The sequence below is a fragment of the Rhinoderma darwinii genome, chromosome 9, assembly GCF_050947455.1.
Source record: "Rhinoderma darwinii isolate aRhiDar2 chromosome 9, aRhiDar2.hap1, whole genome shotgun sequence".
In the NCBI taxonomy this organism is placed as follows: Eukaryota; Metazoa; Chordata; class Amphibia; order Anura; family Rhinodermatidae; genus Rhinoderma; species Rhinoderma darwinii.
In genome coordinates this window covers 102,321,579-102,333,962 of record NC_134695.1, presented here as the reverse complement: position 1 = coordinate 102,333,962, position 12,384 = coordinate 102,321,579, and the positions used below count along the sequence as shown (strand labels likewise).

At 40.6% G+C, this 12,384-nt stretch overlaps 1 protein-coding gene across 6 annotated transcripts in view; it reads left to right on the top strand.

Annotated features, from left to right (window-relative positions):
• The window catches only part of CMIP (c-Maf inducing protein), a 158,302-nt gene that overhangs the window by 131,429 nt on the left and 14,489 nt on the right, over positions 1-12,384 (top strand). For 4 of the 6 annotated variants that reach the window (XM_075838663.1, XM_075838665.1, XM_075838667.1 and 1 more), the window contains 5 exons: positions 405-431; positions 721-769; positions 3,518-3,643; positions 8,491-8,607; positions 12,103-12,243. In XM_075838663.1, the coding sequence (XP_075694778.1) occupies positions 405-431; positions 721-769; positions 3,518-3,643; positions 8,491-8,607; positions 12,103-12,243 (460 nt within the window). The remainder of the gene's footprint in view (positions 1-404; positions 432-720; positions 770-3,517; positions 3,644-8,490; positions 8,608-12,102; positions 12,244-12,384) is intronic. The other 2 variants (XM_075838664.1, XM_075838666.1) reach the window with 1 other exon arrangement.

Below are 12,384 nucleotides of genomic sequence, written 5' to 3'. Positions count from 1 at the left end.
TTTCGGCTTACAAATACTGATGCAAAATTCTTGCTGTGTGAAAGAGACCTAAATGAGCGTCTAGAAAGTATTTAGAACTTGCCAAAGAAAGAGAATGTTCTATTTCAGACTCTGCTCACGTTCACGTTAATGGTGAGCGTCAGACAGACATTGCTTTTCTTACCATCAAAAATACTGGAACCTTTACAGACCTCATTAAAATCAATGGGGTACTTCAGAATGTTCCGGAAAATGGACTTGACATAGCGGTCGTGGTTCTGTTATAAAATGAAGCCATAACTCTAGTGTAAACCGTCTTATTCCTTTACCAAACTTTTAAGTGGACTGTGGGTAGTATGGGTCTTACTTGGATAACTTTACTTTTGAAAACTATTAAGTAATATACGTGTTTCTTTTGGTTACAGAGCTCTTGCCCATGAAACCTTTACAAAGTAAGTACCAATTACTGTAATGTCTAATTGAAAGAATATAGGGTATAAGTACCACGTGGACTACATAATGCTGTAGCAAATAGTATCTTAAAATATATTTCTTATTTACTCTAAATACACTACATCGACGACATCTTTTTCATGCAGTAGAATCCAATCATTGTGTTTTATTAGTCAGAATGAACACTATAGGGAAATGCTCTTTCCTCATGTTATTATGTATATCTAGTCAAGGCAGAACTTCCCAGCGGAGCCAAGTAACCTGTGATTTCTTGTCCTCCCCATGTAGGGAACTGAAATACGTCATTCAGAGATTCGCAGAGGATCCCAGGCAAGAGGTAAGAATTTCCCTTGGGGCCAGTGATGGTGTGAAGAGCTGAATAGCTTGGGTTATTGTAGGGCAGATGTGAAATCCATGTTTTTGACTTGCGTTTAGTTTCACAGTTATGGAAACAATTTATTTGCCCAGATGCAGCATACTGCGTATTAAAGAAGTTCTGTCTAAACCTTTTCTCTGTTATTAGGGCTTGCTATGCTTAATATATTCAATCCCGAATGTTGAATCTCCGATTTGTAAGCTATATCTATACTTAGAAATTCTGGTGGTATAAAAGTAAAACACCGTTTTTATCCAATATTGCAAATTTGTGAATTTACACCTGAAGGTTACTTTCCGGCAAGAGTTGGAGGAAAAGGAAAATGAGCACAATTTGAAATATACACATGCACGCTTGTAGGGTCACCTATGAAGAGCGGTAGAACAGGACAAAGCAGATCTCCATGACTTTATAAATCGCTCTAGACTCACTCACACTTACTACTCTACACACCGACCTCAGAGGGCATTGTATGTTTACACACAGTTTCATTTATACAGACGGATCTATAAAATGGGCTGCAACCATACAGCAGCCTTGTGAATAAGAACTATGTAAACATGGCCCCCTGCATCTGTGGTCCCCAAGATCCGCTGTTCAGGACCAAATTAGAAAGGAAGGGGAAAAAAACAAACCGCTTAAGGATACTAAAAAAACAAAAAAGACACAAAACAAACATAGGGAACCCTTTTGAGTAACGAATGGTTATGTTCTTCGACAAACCCGTGCCTACAGTATAATGGAAAGCCATTTAATGAGTAATAATTTGGGGGGAGGGGGGTGTATAGTGTAGAATAGATGTGAGCTTTGGGTTCATTTCTAGAGTATAAAAACCAGTCCTGGTCATGTTATGGACACACAGAAGTGCAGATATAATACAGTTACCAGAGCTGTGATCACAAGACCAGGAATCATTTTCATCTTTTGGAAATAAACTATGAAGGTTCTCATTCAATAAGAGCAAACCGAGATCTTGAAAACCATGAGGGAAGGAATGCATAAACTAAATTAGTGGAATATCCTTTTACAAAACAAATCAATAAAAAAAACTTTTCTTTAAAAAAATCCAACTTTCACAGAGGTCAAGCTGGTCCCAAAAATGCACAATTTGGAAAGTGGGAAGTATGTTTCTTATCAATCTCCCCTATATAAAGGGTATGAAGATAAAGGATTACAATTTTGTGCAACCAATAAGATGCTCTATTTCCACGTTTTTTTAGCGTTACATTAGGAGCCGTGCAGACCGCTGTCTGACTCGTAACCAGGAGCATATAAGAAAATGTGCAATGTTAGTCTGAGGTTAACGGGTGACCTCATAGCATCACCACTGTCATGAAGAAACACTGCTCGTTTCCTGCAAACTGGGTCATGTGTTTATCCACAAAGAACACATTTATTCAAAGGAAGTCTGAATAGTTTTACCTCATCACTTGCAATTACGGGAACATTTACAGTTTGTGTTAAAGGGGCCCTGGCTAAAACGCTTAACATTCTATTGTAAAATATATATATATATACAGTCCGCCTTTTTGTAGTAAATACTATCTTTGGGAGATTTATCCAAACGACTGCTGAGAACAGTGACGTTGCCCATAGCAACCGATCATGTTGCTGCTTTATATTTCCAAAGAGTCTTTGAAAAAAATCTCCGCTCTAATTTGTTGCTATAAGCCACTGCTTCATTTTTCAAGGGTTCAAAGAGTTAATAAAAGCTCCAGTGACTTACCTTTGTTGAACTTCGAGAAATATATTAGGGCATTCCTTAGAAATTTGAAACGGCTTGTACGTGACTCATTGGATTCACTTTATATCGCACACAAATCTATCAGCAGACACAAGTGTTTCCCTAATCTATCAGGAGCGTGTCCTACTGATGTTACTACTACTATCATTACATAACCCAGGAGGTCAAGGAGCTGGGGTCTCCAAATGTGGCTTTACAGCTGTAGTGAAACTACAACTTACAGCCTGTGACTGTTAGGACATGTTGAGAGTTGTAGTTTCACCTACTGGGGATTCTGCTCTATATGTAATGCAAACTTTTAGATTTGGAGTAATGTTATGTTTGGAAGCTTTATGTTTTACCCTACGTTGTCCTGGTCTTATTAGAATTCCCCACAAAAATTACAATTTCATACCCACATTCAATGTTCTTATATAAATGTGGGATTAAAAACCGGACGCATTTTAATAGAAATTTGGGGGAGAAAAGAGTTGTTGCCCAAACCAACTAATCAGGACATTGCTTTAATTTTCCATAGGGCCTTAAAGGACCACTCCTCTACATATCCTTTACACTAGTTTTGATAAATCCCCCCAGCACCCCCAATAAAATTTGCAGGGTGTTGGGAGAATATCTTGTCTATGGACAGGATAATTCATATCTCATATATAGCGACTGAATATATATATATATATATATATATATATATATATATATATATACTACCGTATATGCCATAATTAGTAGCAGTCAATCATAGATCTGTATGTGTGGACAAGCCCCAATATTAGGTCTTTTTTTTTCTGTAAAAAAAAAAAGGGATGGGATAACAGCGGAAATCTCTCAGAGGAAAAAGTGCTAGCCTGAAGATTATTCCTTAAAGCTTCAATTTTGGAAGTCCGCCACCAAAATACATGCCTATGAATGTCTTTATTGTCTAAAGTTTTCTCAGAAGTCTGAAAAATATTAACTTCCTTCTCCCACAGGTCCACTCATGTCTCTTAAGCGTCAGAGCTGGGAAAGATGGCTGGTTCCAGCTATACAGCCCCGGAGGGGTCGCCTGTGATGACGATGGTGAACTTTTTGCCAGTATGGTACGTGTCTGCAATAATGTGAGTTTGACTTTTAAGGTTTTGAGGTGTTGATGGGCAAAAGCCATTCATTTTTCATGACACATGGATCTCTTCTTTGGTGGCTTTCTTCAATTTGTTGTAATAACTAAGATTGTGCCTTCTCATCACCCACCTATATGACTAGGCGATTGGGGGGACCTGACCCCTATGGGCATTGCACCTTGGTTCTCTTCCTGCCTCTGTCACCCCTATTAAGACACTACAAATGTACATACTCTGTATCAGCACCGTCTTGATAACATGAAGCAAGGATCTCTGTTGAACAGCTGGTTGGGTCTTTTAATAACAAAATAGATAAGGGCCTGTTCACATCAACGTTGCCCTTCCGTTGAGGGGTTCCGTCTGAGGTTTCCATTGGGATAACCCCTCAACTGAAAGGCAAACGGAAACCTTAGCTTCCGTTTGCATCAACATTGATCTCAATGGTGACAGAAACGTTGTTAAAGGTTTCCGTTTGTCACCGTTGTGACAGGGTTCCGTTGTTGACGGAATCAATAGCGCAGTCGACTGCGCTATTGATTTTGTCAAAACAACGGAACCCCTCAACGGAAGGGCAACACTGATGTGAACATCCTAAGGCACATTGGTCCTGATAGAAGTCCATTCGGCTCCTGTGTTATATTTCTGCTGATATGAAGATGGTCCAACTCCTGTTGAGGTCAACTAATGTGCCAGTTTGGGATTGAACTTGAAATAGAAATGCTGGTCTCCAGAAGGATATGAAACCACCAAAAGCTAGTGTCCGAGAAAGCTTGAGGCGTTTTACGACAGGAAGCTGTATCCTTAAGAATAATCTGTTTATAATGAGCTTAAAACGGTTGTCCACTTTGGACAATCCCATTTTGTTAGGGTGCCGCACACACGTTAAACAGAAGTTGGTCGGAAATGCCTATGATCTAATGTTTATGGGTGTCCTAACTCTCTCCCGACGGCGGATGTCAGGAGAAAGAAGGATGGTGCATGTGAGATTTCAACATGCCCATTCCTTTTTTTCCACAGGAGTCAGGAGAAATAGCTATTGCCTGAACGAGCCTTTGGCCAACCGTTATTTCATGTGTATGGCTGGCTTTAGAAAATTCTCTTCATTATAAGGTGACAACAGCTAGTCCCACTGCAGGAACTCCCACTGATCAGCTGTAATTAACAGGAACCCAGCAAGTGTTCAATTTCCCTGTAGCGCCTCCGCAGGCGATATTCAGTATCTCAATGTACTATGCACATACATGTTGGGTCCTCCAGAATGAGAGATGCTCTTTGTAGCCACTCTCTTCTCTAGATAGACGAAGAATTCCCAGAATTTGTAATCCAGACAATTCCCTTTAGGCTTTTTTTTTCTAATAGCAACAATCAATAGTGTTTTTTTCTTTGTGGCTGTACAGACTCCGTTCATATATTAAAAGCAAGCAATTAATCTGTTGTATTAATGATCCTTTTATAGCTTAATTAAAAATAAGTCTTGGGGTCTCCATGTTTCTAGAATTTTATCAAATTTATCCATAGAGTTTTCTCAGTCTCCTCTGCCAAAACAGCAGCAATGCCTCTGTACATCATCTCTAGCAGTACAGGATTTGGAAGGAATGTTGATAAATGTTTGCCTTCACAATTTATGGCTCGTTGCTGTATACCATGTATGTTAACTTGTCGGACTACAACCTGAAACACAACACCCACTAGAGTTTCCATTTCAAAAAAAGAATTTATATCCTGTGGATGATCGCGGTGTAAATCCCAGTCACAGCTGGTCATGTTGAGTAACAGAAATCTGCCTTCCTTTTGTACACAATATGGGGTGGGGGATGTATGTAGAAAAGTATAAGGAGTATTGCACTGTTGCCCTGAGCAACCAAAAGGGAGTTTTGATCATAAAGAAGAAATTTCCATATGGGCTCCAAATTAGCCATCTTTATAATTTCACTAGTCAAATTACTGTTGTTTTTTTTAGATTGACTGTATTTTATTAGACCGTACGTACGTACGGGTGTGTCTGTGTCTGATTTATGTTATTATTTGATACAAAACGGATATTGTTTTGTACTATCATGAATGAGAATGAAGCATAAGCGACTGATGCAGACTTGTTACCTGTTATACTAATTTGGCACATTTCTAATAACCTACCAAAAAACTTTAACACTTCTTAATTTGCACTGTTAAAAGGGTTGTTTAAGGATAGACGTTGGCTGCATTAGGCTAGAACCGATTAGACCCCCCCCACATTGAATCCTAGAACAAAGTGGGCTTCCAAGCCTCCGCATTGGTCTGGTCCATTGACTATACAGGGCTGACCATGTGGCCTCCGGAGAACACCGAACAGAGCAGTCAGGAGACTAGGTGGCATGGTGATTTCCCACTGCCACTTCGTTCAAATTAATAGACAAGGGTCATCATGGTTGGACCCCTGTGGATCAGACATTGGTGGCGCATCCCTGTAATATGCCATCAATGTCTTTCCTTAGACAATCCTTTAAAGAGATTTTACGCAAAAGTGTAACAAAAAAAAGTTGCCATATGCTATTAAATCAGTAGTCCGAGCAGTAGTCTAAGCTCCTTTTGCTTACAGAGATATGGTCATTTTTCTGTTCAGTTGCAGATGCCATTTTTGCACAAGTGACATCAGAAAGTACCTCCTTTTGTTCCCAGTTTTGAAGTAGATTCTGAGAAACAGACAAAGTGTCATTTACCATGGGTTTCTTATTCAGAAGCCAAGGACCAATATGGCTGCACTTCCGGTTGTCCCTTTTGCACAAAATATCCGCCACAAATAAATAACAAAAATGCTAATATCTCTGTAAGTTAAAGAAACATGATGACTAAACTGTGGCTGCTGTTTTAACTTTTGATTTACCAATAAATGCCAATGTCTGAAATACAGCCGCCAGCTTTGGCTTTATTTACCTGCTGCTCACCTGTCCAGACAGCTTTAAGGACAGGATGCAACCACAGCTTTCTAGAACGCTCTATGAACGTATCCCATGTATCTCATCTATATGGACAAGCAGAATGTAAATAATCCTGCAGCTGCTGCCTGTGGGATCAGGTTTGATCAGTAGATATAAGACGGTGTCAACGACTGATGTGCTCTAGTATTTATTTATAAGTATAGATCCCCTTTAACATTCAGCTGATTAGAAATTAAATGTAAAGTAAAGACTTGGCTCACAAGCTCAAACTACTCCCATGATCCTGGCAGCCATGGGTTCTTTTTTTTCCCCCCTCCGTTTCTAAATTAGGTTAGGTGAAGGGTAGTGAAAGGAATTCTCTTAGCGGCGGCTTTATTGTAAAGTTATCTGTTTGGTTCCGCTGTTAGATCACGTGAGCTGCACTCCGACCAGCCGCATCCTGCAGCGTCTGCTGTGTGGACCGGGAGTCAGACTCTCTATTGAAGACTACTTTACGAGACTTCGATCAAGGCTCTTATAGGTTTTGCCGTTAGAGACTGATTTCCGACTATAGCATTCGGCTAGTCAGAGTGCGGGTCACTCGATCTCTCGGCAAACCGGAACGGTGAACTTTACAATAAAAGCCGCCGGTAAGAGAATTACTTTCGCTACCTCTTACCTGACATACTTTACAAATGGAGGAAAAAAAAAAAAACATTTCCCAGAGTTCTTCTTTAATGCTTACAAGAATGGAGACCAAAAGCCCTGCAATCTAATGTCTGTGAAGTTGATAAACAGGAAGTTGGAGCGTAAGTTTATGTTTCCTCCTTATGTACATATGATGTCATTGGATTCTGCACATACCAACCTGAATGCACTCGGCTTCTAATGACGTCATTTATTTTGCCAATGATTACACAAGGGACCTTTATGCAATATCGCTGCAAGAAGATAGACTAGGGCAAAAAACAACTTCCATATATTATAGCTAAAAAGTCAGGAATCTCTCCCTGGTCTCACAGCATCATTGTAGATAGGTTTACGGCCTAGAAGGTAACAATCAGAAATTCTGTTAAGGAATAGATATTTATGCCAGTCCTTCATACAAAAGTAGCATCCAAAGGTGGAGCTATACTTTAGAGAAATTGTGCTTTAAGCTGAACCTCCTAAATCTGCTTTAAATATTGGATGAGGGAATTGTACAAATGCCAGACATCATTTGTCATAATCGGATTTGTTCCATCCAAGTCATCGTTCAGGACCCCCCTCTATCAGCCAGAGGACTGTATTACATGGTCGCCCATTGACTTCAGTAGGTTCTGTGTACTACAAAATTTTCATGGCAAGAGATGACGATGCTCTGCCTGGCAATAACCGATTGGGGGTTCCAACAGGGATCAGCTCTTTGTCAGGGGAGCTGCCTCAAGAAAGCAGAGATCTTCTCTTTAAAGGCTATGTACACTTTTAAAAACTTTTTTTTTTATTGCTCCAATGTAAAAAAACAAAACAAAGTGTTTCGGGTCTGCAGCTCCTAATCAGACCCATGTGTCTCCATGGTTACACACTACAAACAAACCCTGTATACTTCTTGCTCCTTAACATTCAGTAGGTTACAAGAAGAATGAGACCGAATGGATTATGACACCAGGGTCAGACTACACAGAGTTTTTTTTTATAGTCTGTTACCAGGGAAACACAGGGACTACATTGGCACTGGGTACACAAAATGATTGGAGATTTTTAATCAAGACTATTTGATTTTTTTTTATTCCAGATGCATCAGAGCAATAAAATATTTTTGCAAAAGTGTACGTAGCCTTTAAGGCTCTCTCTGGTAAAAAAAATAAATATCTGTTTGAAATGTCTATGCTACAATATTATTAATGGTTATTTATATTTAGTACAAATCACGATGTGTGTTGTAATTAATATCATTCTTATTCACAGGTTCACATATTAATGGGCTCATGCTACAAGACCAAGAAATTCCTTCTGTCGCTGGCCGAAAACAAGCTGGGGCCGTGCATGTTACTCGCCTTGCGAGGGAACCAGACCATGGTGGAGGTAGGAGAACCTGCAAGGACTTTGTATCTGAGTGTTAATGATTTGCAGCAAACTGCACAGATGGTCATGTTTGTTGTGTATCTGGCGAAGTTTCCCGTATATCCCGTTATATCTCCACTTTGCTTTGACTGAACTGTAGAATAGGAAGGGGGGAGGACAGATAAAGGGGGGGACACGATTACAAAGAGTTGACTCAGGAAGCAAGTGCGTAATGACAGGACGGTGACGTAAAATAGGAGTTCTACTTCACTATGTAAACACTGCCAGATACTGGAATTTATCTACCGGCAGATAATCTCTTGCACTATTTGGACCACGGCTAATATCAGTCACACAAATGCCTGTAAATGTTCCTGGAGACTCTTGGAACTGGAGATATGTGAGATTAAGAAGTGATCATGGAAGCAGAGAGTTTTTCTGGAGTTCCTGTCACTCACCTGATTTTACAACATTACAGTCTGAGATGGCTGATAACAGGGAGCCATAGATTTCATTTACTGTGCAGTTAAATGCAGAGTAGATCGCTTTATGGTGTATTATCCCACTACATGTGTGCGGAGAGGAGTAAATAGAAGTGTGATTTATCCTCTTCTGCATAGTTGTTAAAAATTCTGTTCTGCTGCTTCTAAAGATGCAACTGTTACTTATGACAACAAATATGGCTGCCACGACAGGTCCCATAGGGTTTGTAACCCAACATCTACAACGCTGACGGTCAAATTTGTCTAGTGATGCAACCGTTAGCATTACTCTAGAAAAATGGGTGACCTGGAGCTCCGGCTCTAAAGGAGGCCATATTGGTTGTCACCCAGCTTTCCTAGAATCAGTTATAGCTTAAAGAGGCTCTGTCACCAGATTTTGCAACCCCTATCTGCTATTGCAGCAGATCGGCGCTGCAATGTAGATTACAGTAACGTTTTTTGTTTTTTTTTTAAAAACAAGCATTTTTGGCCAAGTTATGACCGTTTTTATATTTATGCAAATGAGGCTTTCTTAAGTACAACTGGGCGTGTTTAAAGTTATGTCCAACTGGGCGTGTATTGTGTATGTACATCGGGGCGTTTTTACTTATTTTACTAGCTGGGCGTTGTGAATAGAAGTGTATGATGCTGACGAATCAGCATCATCCACTTCTCTTCGTTACCACCCAGCTTCTGGCAGTGCAGACACACAGCGTGTTCTCGAGAGATCACGCTGTGACGTCACTTCCTGCCCCATGTCCTGCATCGTGTCGGACGAGCGAGGACACATCGGCACCAGGCGACAGAGGCTACAGTTCATTCTGCAGCAGCATCTGCGTTTGCAGGTAAGTCGATGTAGCCTCTGTCGCCTGGTGCCGATGTGTCCTCGCTCGTCCGACACGATGCAGGACCTGGGGCAGGAAGTGAGTGACGACACAGCGTGATCTCTCGAGAACACGCTGTGTCTGCACTGCCAGAAGCTGGGCGTTCTGAAGAGAAGTGGATGATGCTGATTCGTCAGCATCATACACTCCCATTCACAACGCCCAGATGTACACACATAATACACGCCCAGTTGGACTTTTACTGTAAACACGCCCAGTTGTACTTAAGAAAGCCTCATTTGCATAAATATAAAAATGGTCATAACTTGGCCAAAAATGCTCGTTTTTGAAAAAAACAAAACGTTACTGTAATCTACATTGCAGCGCCGGTCTGCTGCAATATGAGATAGGGGTTACAAAATCTGATGACAGAGCCTCTTTAACCCCTTAGTGACCACTAATAAGCCTTTTTACGTTGGTCACTAATGGGCTTTAGGCTAGGCTGACGCCTTTTCACGTCACCCTAGTCTAAGTCCTGCACGGGTCTCCTGTGCAGGCAGGAGCCGGGGCTCTGCTGTCTGATGACAGCTGAGCTCCTGCTCCAACGCCCGTGATCGAAGTTTACTTCGATCGCGGCCGTGTAACCCGTTAAATGCCGCCGTCAATAGCGACCGCGGCATTTAACTTTGTTTACAGAGGGAGTGCGCTCCCTCTGTCACCCATCGGCGGCCCGCGAATGCAATCGCGGGTCTCCGATGGGGTGTCATGGCAGCCGGAGGCCTGATAAAAGCCCCCAGGTCTGCCCTGGACATATTCCTGTTAGGACGCGCCGGAGGCACGTCCTAACAGATTGCCTCTCAGATTTAAACTGACAGGCAATAATGCTCTGGTATACGAAGTATACCAGAGCATTATAGCAGCGATCGGAATATCGCACAGTAAAGTCCCCTAGTGGGACTAATAAAATAAGTCATCAAAGTGAAATAAAGATTATTAATAAAAAGTACAGTAAAAAAATAAATCCATTTTTTTCCATAAAAAGTGGTTTTCTTTAGAAAAAGTGTAAAAAAAAAAAAAAAGTACACATATGTGCTATCGCCGCGACCGTAATGACTCCATTAATAAAGTTAATATGTAATTTAAACCGCAAAGTGAACACCGTAAAAAAAAAACGCAAAAAACCATGGCGAAATTGCAATTTTTTTCCATTGCCCCCCAAAAAAGTCATAATAAAAATGAATCAATAAGTCCCATGCACCCAAAAACAGTACCATTCAAAACTACGTCTTGTCCCGCAGAAAACAAGCCCAAAAAATCACTACATTGATGGAAAAATAAAAAAATTACGGCTCTTGGAAAGCGACGAGGCAAAAACAAATAATTTTAGTTCAAAAGGGTTTTCATTGTGCAAAAGTCGTAAAACATAAAAAAACCTCCACATATGTGGTATCGCCGTAATCAGACCGACCCATAGAATAAAGGCAACATGTTATTTACGCCGCACAGTGAACGGCGTCAATTTAAAAACGCATAGAGCAATGGCGGAATTTCAGTTTTTTTTTATAATCCCCCCAAAAAAGGTTAATAAAAGTTAATATAAAAATTATATGTACCCAAAAATGGTGCTATTAAAAAGCACAACTAATCCCGCAAAAAACAAGTCCTCATACAGCTATGTAGACGAAAAAATAAGAACGTTATAGCTCTTTGAATGCGACTATAGAAAAACGAATAAAATAGCTTGGTCATTAAGGCCTAAAATGGGCTGGTCACTAAGGGGTTAAGGTGGGTTTATATGGGCAGATTTCTGCCCATGAATAGCACCGATGAGCCCTACCCAGGCTGATGCTATGCTGTATGGGGACGAACATTTGTTAATGATGGTTTGGTTACCATCACTTTCATTGTCGGCAGTGCATCCGCTGTTCACACGGGGAGTTGTGCTGCCGACAACGCTGACTTTATACCCTGTATATGGACGATGTGATCTGCCGAAAAACGAACATTCGGGCCAATAATCGGACGAATAAGCGTTCTTAGCAATGCTCGTTCCCGATTTATTATCCCGTGTAAATGGGCCTTAAGAAGTGGCTGAATAGCATTTCTAACTACTTCAAAGGAGAGGACAACTTAATATATTTTCACTATAGGTTGAAATGGTCTTTGTAGTAAACCGATGAATTATGTTTCATTTCTTGTTTATTTCAAAGATTCTTTGTCTGATGCTGGAATACAACATTATAGAAAACAATGACACGCAGCTGCAGATCATCTCTACCCTGGAGAGCACAGATGTGGGGAAGAAGATGTACGAGCAGTTGTGTGACAGACAGCGGGAGTTGAAGGAGTTGGTAAGTTGTGTGAATTGTTATTATGTATGTAATGGAGGAATCTGGTTGTTTACAGAATGCTGGGTATGGTCAGAATGACGGAAATGATTAGTCCTAGAATATTAGAATAAATACAGAATTACAGATTACAGAATTACAGAT